At 28.2% G+C, this 20,235-nt stretch overlaps 1 protein-coding gene across 1 annotated transcript in view; it reads left to right on the plus strand.

The window, feature by feature from the left end:
- LOC105142802 (sugar transporter ERD6-like 5) overlaps nt 1-5,696 on the plus strand; it is an 8,490-nt gene extending 2,794 nt beyond the window's left edge. Inside the window, exons 2-18 of the mRNA XM_011050603.1 lie at nt 848-910; nt 2,044-2,133; nt 2,243-2,302; nt 2,456-2,521; nt 2,665-2,730; nt 2,813-2,888; nt 2,979-3,043; nt 3,423-3,515; nt 3,612-3,692; nt 3,801-3,885; nt 4,144-4,187; nt 4,284-4,346; nt 4,433-4,492; nt 4,929-4,982; nt 5,199-5,258; nt 5,340-5,454; nt 5,552-5,696. Coding sequence (XP_011048905.1) covers nt 848-910; nt 2,044-2,133; nt 2,243-2,302; nt 2,456-2,521; nt 2,665-2,730; nt 2,813-2,888; nt 2,979-3,043; nt 3,423-3,515; nt 3,612-3,692; nt 3,801-3,885; nt 4,144-4,187; nt 4,284-4,346; nt 4,433-4,492; nt 4,929-4,982; nt 5,199-5,258; nt 5,340-5,454; nt 5,552-5,685 — 1,275 coding nt within the window. The 3' untranslated portion in view covers nt 5,686-5,696. The remainder of the gene's footprint in view (nt 1-847; nt 911-2,043; nt 2,134-2,242; nt 2,303-2,455; nt 2,522-2,664; nt 2,731-2,812; nt 2,889-2,978; nt 3,044-3,422; nt 3,516-3,611; nt 3,693-3,800; nt 3,886-4,143; nt 4,188-4,283; nt 4,347-4,432; nt 4,493-4,928; nt 4,983-5,198; nt 5,259-5,339; nt 5,455-5,551) is intronic.
- Nucleotides 5,697-20,235: the final 14,539 nt, after the last annotated feature.

Below are 20,235 nucleotides of genomic sequence, written 5' to 3' on the forward strand. Positions count from 1 at the left end.
TATATATATATATATATATATATATATATATATATATAATTTGTATACATATCTCAAATGCATATTAATTTGTTTTATTTTATGTTAAATAATAAATAATATTTAGGTAAAAGATACCCGAATAGATATTTTAAATTGGATAGATATAATATGAATATTTAAAATTTTTATTTTATAAATAATAAATAAGATATAAATATAGTAAAAACTCAAATCAATAAATATGCTTTGTCATCTCTGTGCTAGTAATATCATGTCATAAAGTTAAACAATATGAAGTAACAAATCATTTAGTAAACGGATTAAGAAAAATCTTAAGCATCTCGTGACTTAATTTTTATAATTTAGATTAAATCAATGCTACAATTTGTTAACCTGTTATGAGGAGTAAACTTTGCCAATAAGAATGCTCCTGGTTATTTTATAAGATTTTAAAGCCTAAACTTCTATTTTGCTATGGACTCTCCTACTAGGCCTCTTCGAGCCCTCCATTTTTATGGCCCGACTGGAAAACTCACGGCACCATGGAAATTCTAACGGCTGCGTAAACTCGATTGCAATATTGCTGCTGAACCAGTACTGGACCCTCCATTGATTCTGATATGTTTTTTATACCAGTACTTTGTAGATGATTCATGGGCTTTTTATTTATTGGCCAGACTATGTTGATAAAAAAAATCATTTATTTTATTTTATAACGTGATTGATGTTTTTGATAAAATCTGAGTGGTATTTACACAAAAATATAATTCAAGGACTCATTCTCAGTAAACTCCACAGCTAATATTGCTCAAGTAATTTCAATAAAAACTACAGTGTACTGACGTTGAGATAAACTGCTTGTCAGGTGGGCTTTTCATCAACAGCTGAATCTGGAATCAGGAAAGATTTGGGCCTTTCGGTGTCAGAAGTTAGTGCTTTTCATACTCTAATTTATTCATTTTTAGTTTGAGAAAAATAAGAGATCCTTGAAGTCCTGTTATCAGTATCGGTTTAATAACCGATTTCGTTGATTTATCTAATTAACCTGTGGTTCAATAAATTAATTTAAAATTATTTTTTGGATAAAAACCAAAAGAAATTTTTAAAGTTTACTTTGTCAGGTTTAGTTAGATTTAACCAGATCAGTGATTTGATTTATATTTAAAGTTTACCAGATCAGTGATTTGATTTATATTTAAATCTAACTGATTTAAAGTTCAATTTGATTGAAAAAGAACCTTGATCAGACCATATTATGTTATCATATTGACTTTTATAAATATGCTTCAATAAATCTGAAAATAGTATTTAGAAATGTAATAATAATGATTTTTTAAAATATTTTTTGTTTAGAAATATATTAAAAAAATATTTTTTAACAATATTTTTAACATTAACATATTAAAATTTTTTAAAATAAAATAATATTATTAATTTTAAATAAAAATAATTAAATTTTTATGAAATATTATTTAAAACGTAATTCCAAACAACGAATTAAATATAAATAATTTATTTTGAAGCATTAAAATTATCATGTGCACATGGATGGCCGGTCTCACGTAACACAAACATATTGGAACAAATCCATTGATAAAATCTCTATTCCGGTTAAGATGAAGTAAATCATTCATGCAAATATTCTTGTCCATGGAAACTATTATTTGGTTATTAAGATTCTAATACTATCTTAAAAAATAAGATCCCAGGATATATTTTATATTTTATAGAACTATTTTAACTTAATAATTTAAATTATTAGATGAGGTCCCATGATATGATTTATATTATTCTTTAACATATCTCTTTAAGTGAAAGCTCTTTAACCTTGAAACTTGCACAGGTTCATATTACTTTATACTTAATTTTTATCAAATAAATAGGAATAATGAGATTCAAACTCGTGACCGCTTGGTCATTAAGAGTCTAATACCATATTAAAGAATCATCTCATCTAAAAATTTAAGTAATTAAATAAAATTTTAGAATATAATTTATATTATTCTGTAATATTTTCTACGAAATTGATGGATGTTTCTAATTTCCCTTCACATTTTGCAGTACTCAGTTTTTGGTTCAATAATGACAATCGGAGGAATGATCGGCGCGATTTCAAGTGGGAAGATTGCAGATTTTATTGGCCGAAAACGAGTAATTAATTAATATACACATACCTGCACAGGATTTCAACTCCACAAAATTAAATTAAATTAAGAAGCCTTTAATCCATTCATATTAATTTGGTGTTCTTCTCAAGCAGACAATGTGGCTATCTGAAATATTTTGCATCCCAGGATGGCTCATAATAGTGTTCGCTAAGGTTTTCCCCCCCTCCTCTTAGCACCCAATTTTTTTTTCAACATGATGTAACACCGATCTTTGATTTGTGCTTGAGAAATTAATCATTTCATGTTTATATTGTTTCGAAAAATATTCTTTAATATGATCAATAAATTTAATTTTTTATTTGAAGGATGCTTGGTGGTTGGATATTGGAAGACTATCGATTGGAGTTGGAGTTGGGCTTATTACATATGTGGTAATTGCATAGGTTTCGAAAATTACCACCTGATTCATATATATGTATATGTGTGTGTGTGTGTGTTTATTGCGACGTATTTTTATATTTTATTTACAAAATTCTAAAATGAAATGGAATTTTATGGTCATTCTTCATGACAGGTCCCAGTATATATCGCAGAAATAACACCCAAGAATCACAGGGGAGGATTTACATCAGCTCAGCAGGTAAAGCTAATTAATGCCCTGTCGATGATCAAGTATAATATCCAACAGTCTGGTTTTTATTCCCTTTTTTCAATGTGTTTAGTTGACGTTAAGTCTCGGCTTCGCCCTTGTGTATTTCATTGGAAATATTATTTCTTGGCGTGCTTTATCTCTGATTGGTAAAGTTTCTTAATCTTCTTATGAATTCAATCTACAAAGTAGTTTAGAGATTAGTATTATTTAATGTATTGACCGGATCTTGTTTTCAGTTCTTATTCCATGCATGCTGCAACTTGTGGGTTTATTCTTCATTCCAGAGTCACCTAGATGGTTGGTGCGTTCAATTTGTTACTGCTTTGTTTCAAATTTTCATAGTTATTAAACCCAATACAGGGTTGACTCAAGTCCAGCACAAGATCCATGTTATGGGTAGGCAAGTTGAACTATGTCAATCAGTTTATATATATATAAAATAAAGGTAAAAACTATTGAGTTCTAACAAAAACAACTAAGTTGTGAATTCTCCCGTCAAGTTATTCAAGTCAATTGCAAGGTTTTTTTTTTTTTTTAATGTTTGATGGGGTTAAGAAGTGAGATGGGTTGACCAAATTATGAAATTAATAACCTATCAAACCGAGCCGAGTTGAATAATAGTGCAAATTTTACTTCGGGGTGCATTTGAAACATAAAATGAAGAGTAAATTGTCCTACAGGCAAAACTTGATCGCAAGAAAGAGTTTGAGACTACTTTGCAATGGCTTAGGGGAATGAATGTTGATATTTCTCAAGAAGCAAATGATATCAGAGTAACATTTCAACTTCATTTCTCTACTATTTATGAATTGAATTGTATTTTTGTTTTTTTAAAAAATCATTTGACAAATAATTCCATTGTTTTATAGGATACTATAGATATCTCTCAGCACAACTCAAAAGCTAAATTTCTGAGCTTATTTCAGAGGAAATATGCTTATCCAATAATTGTAAGTGTAGAGTAATCCTTCCTTTTTTCGTTTTATTTTCATAAATTATTTTTCTTCATTTTTTATAACCAATCAACTTTCTTAATTCCGATTATTTAAATTGATGAGGTTGGAGTAGGACTAATGGTATTGCAGCAATTTGGAGGAACTAGTGCTGTGGCATATTATTCTAGCTCTATATATGTTAAAGCTGGTACGTTGTCGCTTGCATATTATTCACAGCGTGACTTGTGCTATGTTTGATGCATGCGTAAGAGGTGACATGAAACAATTCTTTTCTTTTCAAAATCTACATTTCTGTCTCACTTTCGCCTATGAGACATCCTAGTCTTGTTAATTTAGTCTAAGTTAATCTCATTTGCTCATTGTTAAGTGCCTCAATTTAGTATTTCTGATATAGAAAATGAACTATGAAGATGGCTAAGTGATGGATTTGCTTGGTTTTACCTAGATTTTTCAACTGTCATTGGTACTACAACGGCAGGCATTATGCAGGTATTTTCCTGGTGTTTTTTTCTTAGATTTTATGTGGGAAGCAAGTTTAATGGCTTTGTGTGCGTAGATCTTAGAATGTAGATGATTTTTTTGCAGATCCCAGCGTCCATTGCTGGTGTGCTCTTGTTGGATATATCTGGAAGAAGAAGACTTCTTTTGGTTAGAAATTCAGATGATAACGATTTCGTTTTAAAAAGTTTGAAATGATCATATCATTTGTAATGAAAGTGTACGAATATTTGCAGGTTTCTGCCATTGGAACGTGTTTGAGTTTAGTCCTCGTTGGGTTGTCATTCCTCTTGCAGGTTTAATCAAATTTAGATTTGTGTTTCAACCATAGTACTGTTGCAAATGCATCAATGGTTTTATTCTTGCATTTTATTCAAATTTTGGCATGTCTTTCAAAACTATTTAGTTATTAAAATTTATCTGGATCGGCCCAACTTAGTATGATATAAAAAAAATTAATATAAAATTAATTTAGTAAATTTATTATTAGTTTATCTAATTAAAATTTAGTTTAATTTATTTTATTTTATTTTACAAAACAATATTATTTTAAATTTAAAAAATTAAAATAATATCATTTTGATTAATTTAAGATAATTTTTTAAACTCAAAAATTAAAATAATATCATTTTAATTAATTTAAGATAATTTTTTAAACCCTTGCGAGCCCGGTAATGAGCCCATTTAATAACCATGAAATTTACTTTTCCTTTTTATTTTTTTTATGACCAGGAACTGCACTATTTGAAAGAGCTTACTCCGATTTTGGCATTTATTGGCTTATTGGTAAGTAATTCAGTCCAGATTAAAGCCATGTTTTCCATCCTTAATTAGCTTATGTACAATTTCTTTAATTTATCATATTTTCTCCCTTCTTCGCTTAATTACTAGCATTTGCTTTGCATTTATATAATAGTAAGGAAGCAAATCAGTCTTTTTTCCACACAAAATGTTCGTGTTGTGATCCAAGTTTCCTTCTCATTTCTTTGACGTTGCAACCAGGGTTACGGTGTTACTTTTGCAATAGGCATGTCAGGAATACCTTGGGTTATAATGTCAGAGGTACACACATATCTTCTTAATTGATGAACATCTTCTTATAAGGTTTTGAAGCTTAAATAAATTAAGGAGATTTTGTTGCAGATATTTCCTCTAGATGTGAAGGCCTCAGCTGGAAGTTTAGTGACTTTAGTCAATTGGTCCGGCTCTTGGATTGTGACATACTCGTTCAATTTTATGATGGAGTGGAGCTCGACAGGTGAATTACTCTCACTTTCCTGGCGTCTCTGCAGCACACAGAGACAGTTGAAGTCAAGTAATTAATTGTGTTGTCTATGGTGGCTATTATTTTGTAGGAACTTTTTTCTTGTTCGCCACTATATGTGGTGTAACAGCCTTGTTCGTTTGGAAGTTGGTGCCTGAGACTAAAGGACGGACATTGGAAGAAATACAGGCAACCATCACTCATTTTCCATCCGATGTCTGCTAAGAAGAGAGAGAGAGAGAGAGAGAGAGAGAGTATTGGCCAAATCAGTATAATTAAATCAATTGCGGATATTTGCGTCTATTTCAATAAAAATAACCTTAAAGGGGAAACTTATGTTCGGCATTTAAAAAAAAAAATCAAATTGCTATGTTGTATTAATTTTTTTTCATATTTATATATTTTTTTCAATAAAATGGGTTGGGATTCAATTCCACAGATAAATAAAAATATCTAACAAAAATATAGATTAAAGATATATATTACTTTCATATTATACACACACCCGCACTTTCATACTAAATATCATTAGTTATTGCATGCATTCATTTTAAAAAGAGAGAATTACATAATTATATATAAAAAAAATCATAAATAATCACATTAAAATTGATGATAATATCTCAAATTAGGTGTGATAACATGTTTCTGGGTTATTCTTTAAATTTATTTTTCCTTTTCAAATTAAAAATTAAAAAATAAAATAATGATAATAAGAAAATCAGCATTTTGAAAATAACAAGAAAAAAACCAAACTATAATTTTGGATACAATTAGAAGCCTAATTTTACTTCTATTTTACCCATTTTGATGAAATCAAGGGTGAAATTTAAAAAATTTAAAGTTTAATGGTCAATTTACATAAATTCAAGATCAATGACTAATATTAAAACGACACTAGAATTCAAGGCTGATATTGTAATTAGATAGGGGTAAAATTGTATTAAATTAAAAATTTAGAGTCAATTAAGGGTTTAATTGCATTAAATAAAAAAGGGAGAAGAAGTGGTCTTCGATCCACCCATTTTTTACTTCACTTGTGATGGCGCATGAGTTCATGCACTATCAATGACAGTGACATGTTAAATCGATAGTGACATATTAAATCTATGTGTCGCCGCTATTTTTGTAATTCCAGGGGGTTCCCAGCATTACTGTATTCTAGCAACTTCTTTAGATTATTTTGTGAATTTTAAGGCTTTCTCTCTTCTTTTTTTTGCAAATTTTAAAAGTTTGATGTTTGTTTTATGTATTTTTTTATTTTTGAATTATTATTGTTTGTAAACATATAATTATAGGGTGTGTAAGTAAAAATATAATAAAAAGAAGATGTGTGTGTGTATTCTTTTTATTCATTTTGTGTTAAATGGATGATAAAAAAAAGGTAGAAAAGATTAAAAAAATTAATTAACCCAAATGTTTTAATTTGCATATGGCCAAGTCTCTTAAAAATTTTAAAAAAAATTATATTTGGCTTAAAAAATAAAATACACGGTGTGTTTTAGTATTTTTTATACAAAATTTTTAAATAAAATATTTGTGTGTATTTTGGATTTAATAACCAATTTATTGGATTCATGAAAACTTGGCTCAATATTTCAATAACTCATAAATTGTAATTCATGAGAATTAATGGTCAAGATTCTAGTATAAAATTGGACATATAAGTAAGTTGATATTTAAATATCAAGAATTGACTATAAAATTCTTAAAATTATTTTGAATATTTACCAATTTTAATTGAAAATATATTTTTATCACAACAAACAAGTTTTGAAAAAACCCTTTCATTTTATAAGATAGGTGAACCCTATCAGACCACCTACATGAATATTTTCTCATAAGAATTTATTTAGGCATATAAGTTCATAATAAATTTAAAATATCAAATTTGTTTGCATGAGTGAATATTTACCCCAAGCCATACAAATGTCAGTTAGAAACCTATTAAAATCTTTAAACCATATTTAGATCATACAATATAACTTATCTCAGATATGATGGGGTAGGAGTACTAATGTTTTTACTAGCTACAACCAGTCTGTTAACTTTAAAATTTATAGTGAGATTAGTTCATTCAAATTTTCAAGCGATCCCAAACTAAATAATAAGGTGGCAACCTCTTAACACCTTTGATGTCGTGAGTTTATGTATGATACAATTAAAAATCAATTGAATATAATAAAATTAAAATTAAAAAATAACAAATAAAAGTTTTTACAAAAAAATCAATGTTAAAAGGGACCAAACCAATTACAGGTATATGTGGCCCAGCGCATGTGCCACTTTACCTTGGCATGTTGCCTCTACAAACTTGCATATGCATTTCCAATGCACAATTACATGTGCTTGTAGTTCCCATTTGTTTACTGCGTTTCAAACCGCAATTGCAATTTAAATAAAAACTAGCTAAAATCATATTTTTTATTTTGAATTGCAATTTCAAACATAACATTTGCCATGTAGACAAACGAGTTAATAGTAGCTTTGAAGCTTTAGCCTTTTGCATTTGATTACGGTATTAATACAAAAGATTACTGCAAGAGATTCTTTCCTTAATTAATAAAACGATACAATTCCTGTGTTCCATGGGCTCTCTTCCTTGATAGATAAAAGGCTTAGTTTATGATTCAGATTTGCTTTATATATATGCACAAGATAGAATAGGTTATGTGAACGTATAGGAAAGGACGTAAGAAACCATTATATATATATATATATATAATTGGGAATTATATACATTTATAGGGGCGTAGTAGTCTCCATCTAAAATCTCCAATAAAGTTTTTTTTTGCTCCAAGAGCTTGTCATTTTATGCTGTCCACAGAACAAGCACAAGCGCTTTGTAGTGTGAAATTATGACAGGAAAAGAATTATTTCTCTTTCGTGATGTCAACTTCAAATTGGAGGATGAGGGTCCATCGGTTAACAGGCTGGCTAATCAGGAATGGGACATGGAAATTCTCTCTAGGTCTCTCTCTCTATGCCTATATATAGATGCTGTTTGGAAGTTTGCTTAGGTTCAATGCAACTATCATTACATCATAATCATGATCTATAGTGAGAGATTAGTGAAACTTATTTGCCCTTTGATTCGTTTTCACTTCTTTACCCCAGGAACAAAGGCAGTTAATCAATCCCATAATACTGAGGTCACGAATTTCCAACTCCTTAACTTATTACATGTGCAATTAATAGCTTTATAATAAATGGAGCATATGTCATGGAACCATTTTTCTTGAACTTGTCGAAGGCTTGAATTAATTGGACCCATTAAAGTCAGTGGATCTAAATATCTTGTAATGAAGTTAATGCATTTGGGCAATTGATCTCAGCTGTTATCTGCCTTGAAAAATCAAGAATAAATGAGGTCTAACTACCTTGTTCACATCGATAATTTAAAAAAAGAAAACTAAAAGAAATAAGTATTTTAGTGTATATCAGGATATATTTTATTGTAAATTAGAACAATAAAATAATTATTTAAAAAAAACAAAATTATTTAATAAGTTATTGAGGTGGCTTTTTATATAATTCATTTGTCATTAATATATTAATAAGGACAAGTTGAACATTTTATATGAACAAGAAAATGATTTAAATAATTTTACAAGCACAACAAAACAAATGATTGAATAGTATATTTAAAAAAACTGTTCTTGAAATCTGAAAAATTAAAACTGATATCGAGAGATATTCTTGTATTTTCATCATTTTTTTTTGTTATAATCAATTTAAATGAGGAGTAATTTAGTTTTTTAACAAATATGAATATAATTTAAAAAAATAAGAGACGCACAAGCTATTTTGACATCACGAAAAACACCTTTCGGTTGTTAAATGCTGCATTCCATGATTAAATTTAAAGCATTAAACCATCCTTTTTTAATTGGTAAGTCGTGTATGGACAACAGAGTAATGGTTAGGTTTCAATAAAGTTTTTTTTTATCTCCTTTCTCTTTACTCATCTTGAATTTCATGTAATCCCTTTTAGAAATTAAATATAACTTGTTAGTTTATATTTGTATCAATTTTGATTTTTATTATTTTGATTGCTACTTATTTTGTTTTTAATATACTTTTTGAAGTTTTTTTTTTAATTTCACCCCTTAACATTTTATTTTATTTAATTTTTATATCCAATTTGGTTATCATTCTTTTGATTGCTTTTTTTTTTGTTATTTTTTAGATTTTTTTCAATTTCATCCCTCAACATTTTATTTCATTTATTTTTTTATCCAATTTGGCTCTTATTATTTTTATTGGTTTTTTTATTTTCTTGATTTATTTTATTTCCTAAATATTTTCTTTCATATAGTTTTATATTAGATTTGGTCCTCATTATTTTAATTGCTAATTGTTATGTTTTTTAATTTAGGATGTTTAAAAATTTTGTTTCATGATTTTTTTTTTATGTTTACCTGATATAGAGTAATCCTATTTTCTTGACTTGAGACAAAAAATTTGAAAATTAGTCTAATTTAACTTTGATCTTTTTTAATTAATTTTTTTTAATTTCATCTTTCAGTATTAGATTATTAGGCCTTGAACTTCATAAATTGTTTTGCTTTTTTTTTTTCTGTGTGGTATCCTGATCTCATATCTTAAGTTATAAGTTAGTCGAGTTAATTTGCATTAACTTGAGTTTCTTTTCAATGTTTTTTTAAATTAATTTTTTCTCATGTTCATCTTTCATCATTTAGTTTGCATGATAGTTGACCTCCATTGTTTAAGTCTTCTATCATCTTTATTAAGCCTTCTATCCAAGGGAGAAGCAGAGTTCATACTTGATGGTCTACTCAAAAGATTGGTGAGGAGGCTACTGCCCAGAACCAGCAGAATGTTTATTTTGTTGCCAATTACTTTATTTCTAGTCTGCAAAGGTAAAGAATGAACACCATGAAAATTAGATCTGTTCTGTTTAAATTATGATTAAAAAACAGACTCCTAGTAATATGAAATATTATATTTCATTATTTTAATTGGTTTTTTATTTGATATAATTTTATTTATTAAATTTAATTTTGAAAATAATGATATATGTTGTTTAAGTTTTGATTCAATGAAATTGCTATATTTTTCATGATCAAATAAAAAACTTATAATTAAATTAAAAATGAAAAAAAAAATAGAGAAAGAATGAATATATAAGAAACGGAAATGTTTAGTTTTTTAGTACACAAACAATATTAATTCCAATAAATTTTGTTTCGTGATTATTTTTTCATATTCGTGCTCTAATTTTAAAACTTTTTAATTTAACCATCTCTTCTAAATAATAATTAAGGAAATCTTGGTACATCGATAGTTTTCGTCATATTTTGAAACTTTTAGATAATTTTTGTAATTTCATGATTCTTCGAAAGAGGTTATATACTGTAATTTATCCAAAGAGTTGTACACTAATAAATCAAAATAAGCATACGCTAGCTGAACCCAATTGAAAAATAAGCTATGGAAACTGAAAATAATAGAACTCGATTTCATTTGGCAAACCGAGCAGAATAGGGTGCAACTAAACCAGACCTTGCATGTTTTCCATGCATTAATTTACCTGCATTCAATCAATTTCCAAAGGCATTTATTTGAATATACATCGTCATATATATATATATATATTCTCTGAAGACTTCTCAAATATGGATTTTCTGATCAAAATCTTAGCTTAAACATTACTTTTATCATGAATTGTTTATAGTTAATAACTCAAGCTTAATTAGAAGTAACATAAAACATAGAAGAATAAGAATATATCAAAGATCAAGTGTTTGTTTGAGAATATAGGTGGCGTAACGGGTGCCGACGCGTTCCAGACTTTAGCCTAAATAGTAAATAGAACATGTGAATTCAACATGCAATTAATTTCTCAACTTCAGATTTGTAAAGTACTTGCAAATCTTGAGGTTAATATCCGTTTCTAATGCAGGGTCATGGTAAAATACCTGCAAATCTTGACGTTAATATTCATTCCTAATGCAGCCGACTGATCATCCCATGCACCCTGAATTTCTACTAAGTTGGAGCCGACTGCTATGAATTATCAAACTCATTCTTCACATCAGCATGATGGGTCACGAGTGACGTACAAGTTCAATACATACATAGGTCCTAGGCTCCAAAGCAAATAAGGGTTCAGCAGTCAGCACCAAACCCTAGCCATCTTCCCAAAAAGAAGAACAGATGAAAATGAGGGCAAGAGCTATGACTTCTTACTATATTCCCTTCAGAGAAACGATGCTTCGTTCACTGTCCCACGCATGTCAGCATCTATCGATTGCCCTCACATAAAGATGGGCCTAAAAACAGTAAATAAAATTTCTTGCAAATATTTTTTCTTTCCAAAAATCGAAACCGCTCTTTTATTTTAAAAGGGTGGTTTTTGGTCCGCGCCGTTGTTTGCTGCAGGGTTGGCTAATTGTTTCATGCATATTGCCCAGCAAGAGAGGGAATTGTACATTGATTGATGAGTACTGCTACTCCATGAAAGGCCATGATGAGTTGACACGTGTACTGATGATAATGAATGATTTGGGTGCTCTTCCAAATGCATGATGACAAGTTTCTTTTGTCAAATCACTGAACTTGTCTAGGAGGACTATTAGTAACCGTTAACCTTCACAGGTTTTTTCTTCTTCTTTTTTTTTTTTTGGTTTTCTGGTGTAATAAAAAAAATATCCAAAAAAATAAAAAATAACTCGATTTAAAGAGTTATGGGTTACGATTTGATTCGTGGTGCACAAGTATCTCTTTGAAATTGTAAAACTGATATAAACAGTATTTAATGAGGAGAGAGGAAAGAGAAATAAAAGAAAAAAAATCCTAAAAATACATTGAATTTTTTTAATAAAAACATCATTATATTATTCCAAAAATCTTCATTCAATAATATAAAAAAAATTATTAACAAAATTATTAACAATGATCAAAGTGAACAAGAGAACACAAACACTCTTAACCTTCACATACATATATTTTTGTTAGAAAATTTTAATTTTAACACACGCCCACGTATACACAAACAGAAAGACAAAGCAAAGATTGTGGTTGCATTTACATTTTGATATAATCCTTAATAGCACAGAAACACTTGTAATAAAACCATGTTTTTATATTTTTATTTTAGTTTTTATTGAGTCTCATAAAAAACAATTACCGTAATTACTCTATTAAACACATTTTAAATTATATATTTTTAAAAATTTTGCAAATAAGATATTTTCCTCAAATTTTCTAACGAACTTAAAGTTAGAGTAGAAAATTCCCAACAAATTTTTAACTTAAAATATGATTGGATTCCATTTTAAATGAATCTTAAATTTACTAGTTAATCATGTTATAACATATATGAACTAGTTAATTTGCGTGCATATGTTAGTGAGCATATAAAGCTCTGCTCAACCCACCTGCGGGGACAGACTCACACATGGATTTGATGGTTGATTTGGTTTTATGTGATGTAAAAAGAAAGAAAGAAAGAAAGAAAGGAATTATTTTGGCTTGATATTTGTGGGAATACATAATTGAAAGAAAAAAAACAGTATAAGTTAAATATATGGTAAAAGTTTCATGTATTACCTCCAAAACAAAGACTCCAATTATTTCATAGCTCATAACAGGATTGATTGTCTCATGCATACATGTTTTTGTCGAATTCTAGTTAATTATTGTACTCAAATAATTAGTTTTTTGTGCTAGGTACTTTGTATCCATGTTAGTTTGGCTTGTAATGATTCATTTAATTATAAAAGTTCAAGAGTCTCAAATTAAGTAAGTGCTGAGAAGTGTGATCATTTTTGCTTTTATGCTTTTTAAAAATGTGTTTTATTTTAAAAAATTTAAATTACTATCTTTTTGGTATTTTTTAAAATAATTTTAATGTGCTAATATGTTAAAAATATTGAAAGAAAAATTATTTTAATATATTTCAATTAAAACAAATACCCTATACTACAATACTAAACATACTTTAAGAACTATATTTGAACTGATATTATAATTTTTTAGGTAAAATCTCAATGGAATTCAATCTTGAAATAACATAACTCAGAAACTTACTAATCTTGGATGAAGAGCTCTGCAACAGAAAATTGAAAGATGTCAGTTCCTAATATAAATCATGGTTTTAAATAACTTCAATCATGGTTTTAAATAACTAAAGGGATCGATGACCGTCCAAATAAAATTTCTTTATTAATATACTTATTGATACTTAAATTCATTCGCACCCCTCATTTGATAGATATAATGTAATATTTATATAAATTTAATAGAAAAGCTAAAGGATATTGGGAACTATGTTCATCCACACTTATTGTATTTATGGATTATAAATGTATTGTTTTTTTTAAAGAATTATTTTTATTTATTTTATTTTTTATTATTGAAGTGATTGAAAATTGAGTCGTATAATTTATTATTTATTATTTTATCTTTTAATAAGGTTAAAGTAGTTTGCAGGTTTTACCAGGGTAATTCAAGTTGCCTTAATTTATAGGTTTTATAGAGTTTGGCTGGTGGACATAATTTGTGGGTCTAACAAGTTTAATTTTTATTTATTTATTTTTAATTTTATTTATAGATATTGAATTAATTAAGAATTCAATTTTATAATTAGCTTTGTTTAACTTTTATAAGGTTCTCACGGTCTAAAAAATAATAATCTCAGTATTAGATTGATGTTTGATTTTACAATCATCTATTTTTATTATTATATTATCAAGTAAAAAATAGTTTAAAAATAAATTATAATTTTAATAGAGTCCACAACCCATTTTATGGGTTTGGCATGCTAATTCAGGTTACCTGATTCACAAGTTTTACGAGTTTACCCACCGACTGAATATGTTTTTTTTGTCCTTTATTTTTTATTTTTTTATTTTGTTTTTCAATGTTAAATTTGTTAGGAAATAGATTGCATGAATTTTTTTATTGTTTTCTATAGAACTATTACAATTTCAAATAAATGTATATTTTATAGTTAATGTTTAATTTAATGAGCATCTACTTTTATTATATAATGAAATAAAAAAATTATAAAAAAGTTATTAAATTCAATAGAGTCCAAGACCCGAGTCACAAGAAGATCATGATTTTCTATCATTGTTTCGATATTTTTTTAAAAAAATTATTATTTTAAAGTTTTTTTTAAGTTAAGTCATGTTTTTACCAATCATTCAAATTATATTTGAATTCATAGAAATAATCAATTTAAATTGAATTAGCTCCCACATAGTTCAATTAAAAAATTAAGTTAGGCAAAAAATTGAGATGAGGTTTTAAAATTAACTCACTTGGCTAGGTATAATCTTATGCTTAAAAACACATGCTTTTTCTTCTTTTTTTTTAAAAAAAAGTAGTTATTTTCTTTACTTACTAGTTCAATGTATAAAATTTTTATGAATATATTTGAGAGCGTGGGACTCATCACGAAAGGAGATTTTGCTCAGGGAGCTATAGTTTTTATTTTTTATTAGAGATTATAATCTGAACATAATAAGGATAATGTATTGAAAAAATATTAGATTATAAAGGTATGCCTTTAAGTGCACTAAAAAAAGAATTTAGTTTCAATTAATGTACAAGCCGATTTACAAATACTCACAGTTGAAATTAAAAAAAAAGTGTTGAAAAAACATATCGCTAAAATCTGTAAGAATTACTAATTATAATTCACAATAATGATAACCGTAATGATAAAATTCCCATGAAGTTTGTAATTTTCAATTCACAAGTTATTTTTAATAGTTTTTTTTTAATTGAAAATATATTAAAATAATTTTTAATATATTTTTGATATTAATACATTAAAAATTAAAAATTAAAAATATTTTTTTAAAAAAAGTATCACAATATTAAACATACATATAATTACTATATTTAAAATTAGCTAGGATATAGAACTATAAGAGCAATAATACGAAGTTTTCAGAAAGTACTCTTTCTTTCTAAATGGTATCTATAAATACTCATTACGATAAATCTTATTTTCATGTGAAGTATTCATTAAACTTACCTTCCCGAAGGCATGCTGTCAGCAATTATAGCTGCTTATTTAGTAGTACTGTATATGAGACCGACTTTCACATGCATGTAATCCAAATAATTAAATTATTGATTAGTTTGTTAAGCAATCCCATTCACATTATGATCTAGTTCTACCATCACAATATATATATATATATATATACACAGTCCATGCTAATCCCGGTCTATGAAAAACATGGTGAAAAATATTGCCACCAAACTTTTAAGCTCTCTAGCTACCAACTTCTTATATATCACATAGAAAAGTAAGTACAAGGTAGCAAGCTACAGTGGTGCGAAGGATTAACAGGGAAGAGTCTAATTAAATCTTCTAATTAACCATTTTGAAGCTAGCTATGACCATACACTCATGGCTAATTAATCGTGCGTGTATGGAAAGGAAGTTGGTGGCCCATGGTCAATATTGTACACGAGCTAGAACCCTAGCCATCATTGCTCTGTTCGCTATGGTGGGCACGAGAGGTTTACAAAAAATCTTTTACTTTTGAGATAAATTACCTCTGTTTGACTTTTATATGGAGAGATTAATTGGGTTTTTGGGTTATAAACAGCAGACAAGATTATAATCCCTGCCATTTTTTTTTTCATTCAAATTGCATGTGAAGGGAAATTCCATTGGAAATAACTAATTGGAATATCTATCAAGTATTTTTTTAACCACAAAATTTTATAGATTTTCCTAAAAAAAAAAGATTTTCTAGATAACACATAGGATAAATTTGCCGGATAACGAGCATTTTGGAGAATTTATATCAAAAGAAATTAATATCCCATAGAATGTGAAAGACTTTTTGGAAAAAGTATAAAATTCTTAACTTATTTCATCCATGAAAAATTATTTGATATTATTATTAAATCTTATCTAACAAATCAGTTTTGGAACTTTCTAATCCAACTTCATATCTAGTTAAAGTTTAAAATTAAATTGTAAGAATTATTTAGAGTTTATCTAATCAATCTTGTTGGTCCAAATGTGATAAAAAAAGTACGAATGAGATTGAGAAAAAAGAATGAAATTGTTTAAAAAAACCTTTCAACTCAACTTTTTATCTTGCTTGAATTTATAATTAAATTATGTAGAATTTTTTTTGATATGATCAAATTAACTTGATAAGTTCAATGACAACTTGACCGACCAGTAAAAAATCATAAAAAAAACTATCAACCTGACTTCTTATTTAGTAAAGGTTTAAAATCAAATTATGTATGGGTTATATCAACATGATCCAGATGACTTAATTGGTCCAAAAACATTCTAAATAATTGTTAAAAAATTAAGAATAAAATTAAAAAAATAAGATTGAAAATGAAAAAATAAAAAAAATTGAATTGAAAGAAAAGGTGGAGTTTCATTGTTAATTTAACTTTCTAAGTTTTTTTTTTTTTTAGTATAGGGAGGTAGTATTATTATTAAAATATCCGTGATATGCAAGTTTATATGGTTTATAATATGCGTGATCAGTTCATCGTACCTTCAGACGATGTAATTATTTGTTCTCATGCCACTAAAAATTTATTTAATCTATGGATAAGAGAGAATCTTCAAGGACTGTTCACTAAAACTTTGGCGTGTGTAACTATCCCTTTAATACATCATTATACGCTACTCGATGGTTGAAGAAAGTGATAAAGTGAATTATAAATAATCCAAGTTAAAATAATCCAAGTTAAAATCATTTTATTCTCCAATTAGTTTTTGTCCTTTGACATCTTTTAGGGTACCGACCAGGGCACTGTTTTCTGGTCACATTCCCTTGTCCAAAGGCAACAAGAGCCTACCTTGGACATATATATTTACAACCCGAAGATAATTATTATGCCTTAGAAATTAGGGTAGGGTATCTCACATAGCATACACAACACTAGAATTAACCTTGAGAAGAAATTGATTGGATGTGAAACAACTTTTTGCTATTAGATTCAAATAATAATGAATCAAAGGGATATCAGATGTGGGGTAGGTAGGTGAGAATTGTGAGGAATGGGTGGATTTGATCAAACTTTTAGAGGACAATGATTTTGCCAGTTTGTTAGGATTGATCTGGAAAAAGTGTATGCCTTTTGCAATTAATTATCATGATGATTGTGTTTCTTGTAGAAATATTTTATTGGCTTCTATCACTAATATATAGAGACGTATCAAGATTTGGTTCAATTAATGGGGCTGTGTAGAAACGTTTCTTCATATTACGATATGCAAATTTATTTATTTTATTTTTCCCTGCTTCACTCACATGAGACTAAAATTGGGAGAAAGACAAAGAGATTGAGGGAATATATCAGTAGAGATTATGAGACCCCACGGAAATTGGTGCTTTCACATGATGAAAGGACTTAAAAGTGGGGAGTCTTTGTCACACACTTCCATCTTCCAAATTAATCTTTTGATTTTCCACATGAAATGAGTATAAAGCTAAGACCATTCCTCTAATTTCTCAACAAAAGCATGGATGGCAATTGGCAGGACAGCAAAGCATTGCATGATGAGAAAATCATCATCATGGTAGCAGTACAGTCTAGCTTCAAGTGAAATGTGTTCCTAGGAATAAAGCAGAGGAAAATGAGGGAGACATGAGAGCGGGAGAGATTTCTATAATGAGCTTTTTTCATTTTCCGTGTGCAGCCTTATCTTAAGTTTTGAAAAAAAAAAAAAAGAGGCATTTTCTTCAGTACTTTTTATTTTTATTTTTGTCTCGTGTATAGTTGAATAATTGACATACCAGAGAGGCAAAATAAAGGTACAATTAATGCTTTTGGCCATTACCTTGAGGTGAGGTTCTCTGCCTCTGAACATTAATGGATGAAACTTCCAAATCAGGCAACAATATATATATATAGATATACACATACTGGAAGTGTCAAGAACTCATGGGTCTTGGAGCTTTTAGTAGATTTGGGAAAAGAAAAGGTCCCGGTAGCTGAATTTAGAAGCAGAGTTTATCCGGTCCACATTTTATATATATATATATATATATATTGGAAGAGTCAAGAATTCATGGGTCTTGGAGCTTATATATATATATATTCTTAATCAAATGAAATATTTTAAAAACAAATGCATATCTTACTTCTTCTTTTTTTCAATGTTTGGATGTCTATAACCATCTTAAATTACCCATTTTTCAGGAATTGGGCTCTACAAAGTATCTTTTCTTTTTTACTTCAACATTAAATTCAGATTTCTTGTTATTGTATTTCATGTTTAGCCCTTAATTAAATTGGAAATGCATGCTATTTAAACTTAATTCTAGGGGATTTTAGAATCAATTATTATCTTTCAATAAAAATTCAGAGATTAGGTTTTTCTACATCTTTGTTATCCTTATTATTTTATAGTTTTTGAAAAATTAAGATGCTCTAATTTTCGCTCTAGGATGCTTGAAGAGATGCATAGCAATTAGGTGCCAATTAAGATCATATCTATAGCTTATTGTCTTCCTTAAAATAAATAAATAAATAAATAAAACATGAATTTCTAAGTATTAAGAAATTAAGAACGAAGAGATGTCGAATCATATTTTAGAAATTTTATATCACTGAGCTATCAAAGATCGTCAACTTTAGAAAATTCTGGATTGCGTGAAAACATTTTTTAGTCACAGATAGTGCACGACTGTGACTTGGCTAGAATATTAGCGTAGAAACTGGAAAAAAGAAATTAAAATGCATTCAAAGATGGTGGCTCTCTCTTAGATATGCATGTGCCGATTCTGCAATCATGATCACAACTTCTTCTCTTACAACAGTACCGCTCAATGGTCACAGACATTGTCTTTTCAGTTTCTTCCATGACTCACTATACATAACTTCGACTCCTTTTGAGAGTGGTGTTGTTATTTTTGCTTTACGTTTGTTGTTCATCTTGGTAAATAATTGAAAAGAAGTTCTCACTGCATGCACGCCCTGAACTATCATGAAAGTGAAATGATTCTTCTGTGTGTACTACGCACGATACAGTGTTTAAACTGTTGCATGGATGCAGGATGGGAAAGGAAATCAATATCATGTTTGAAAATATGGATGAGATTATTTTTTAAATATTTTTTATTTAAAAGTATATTAAAATAATTTTTTTATTTTTTATTTTTTATATCAAATTGATCTAAAGATACATAAAAATCTAATTTGAAGTTAATTTTTTTTTAAAAAACGATTTTTTAAAAAGCAAAAACAAATGGGTTTTAAAGCAGCAACTTGCTTTTTTTTTTTTTTTTTGAAGTTGGGCACGTAGCAGTTTAGCTACCTGGTTTGACATCAAGGAAAAATACTGTAGCTTCTTTGTTAATAATGCTTCATATTGTAGGCTAGTAGCAGAAATTCCCCCCATGTCTAATCAAAAAGAAAAAAAACAACAAAAAATCAATGAAACAAACAAGCAAATGAAGGGGAAAGAGATAAGGATAGAGAGCAAGAGACCGTATATAGATTTTTATTGAAAACATGTTTTTCACTGAAGTTTAATCAAACGTCATAAACATGTTTTACATACTTTTTATAGAATTTAATTTCATAAAATTACAATTGTAGAAACAATAGTTAATTGCATTCTACTCGAACCATGAATCTCATCCATCTGCCAGAATCTAGAACTGAATATCCCAAATGTTAATTCTCCAAACAGAAAAGAAAGCAATCGCACATCACATTTATTTTATATGGTTGGACTCTGCATATGTCCACAAGTGAAGAAGACAAATTTTCTTACCCTCAAAATAATACATTGTAGAACTC

This window comes from Populus euphratica, unplaced genomic scaffold (assembly GCF_000495115.2).
Source record: "Populus euphratica unplaced genomic scaffold, PopEup_1.0 scaffold146.1, whole genome shotgun sequence".
Classification (NCBI taxonomy): domain Eukaryota; kingdom Viridiplantae; phylum Streptophyta; class Magnoliopsida; order Malpighiales; family Salicaceae; genus Populus; species Populus euphratica.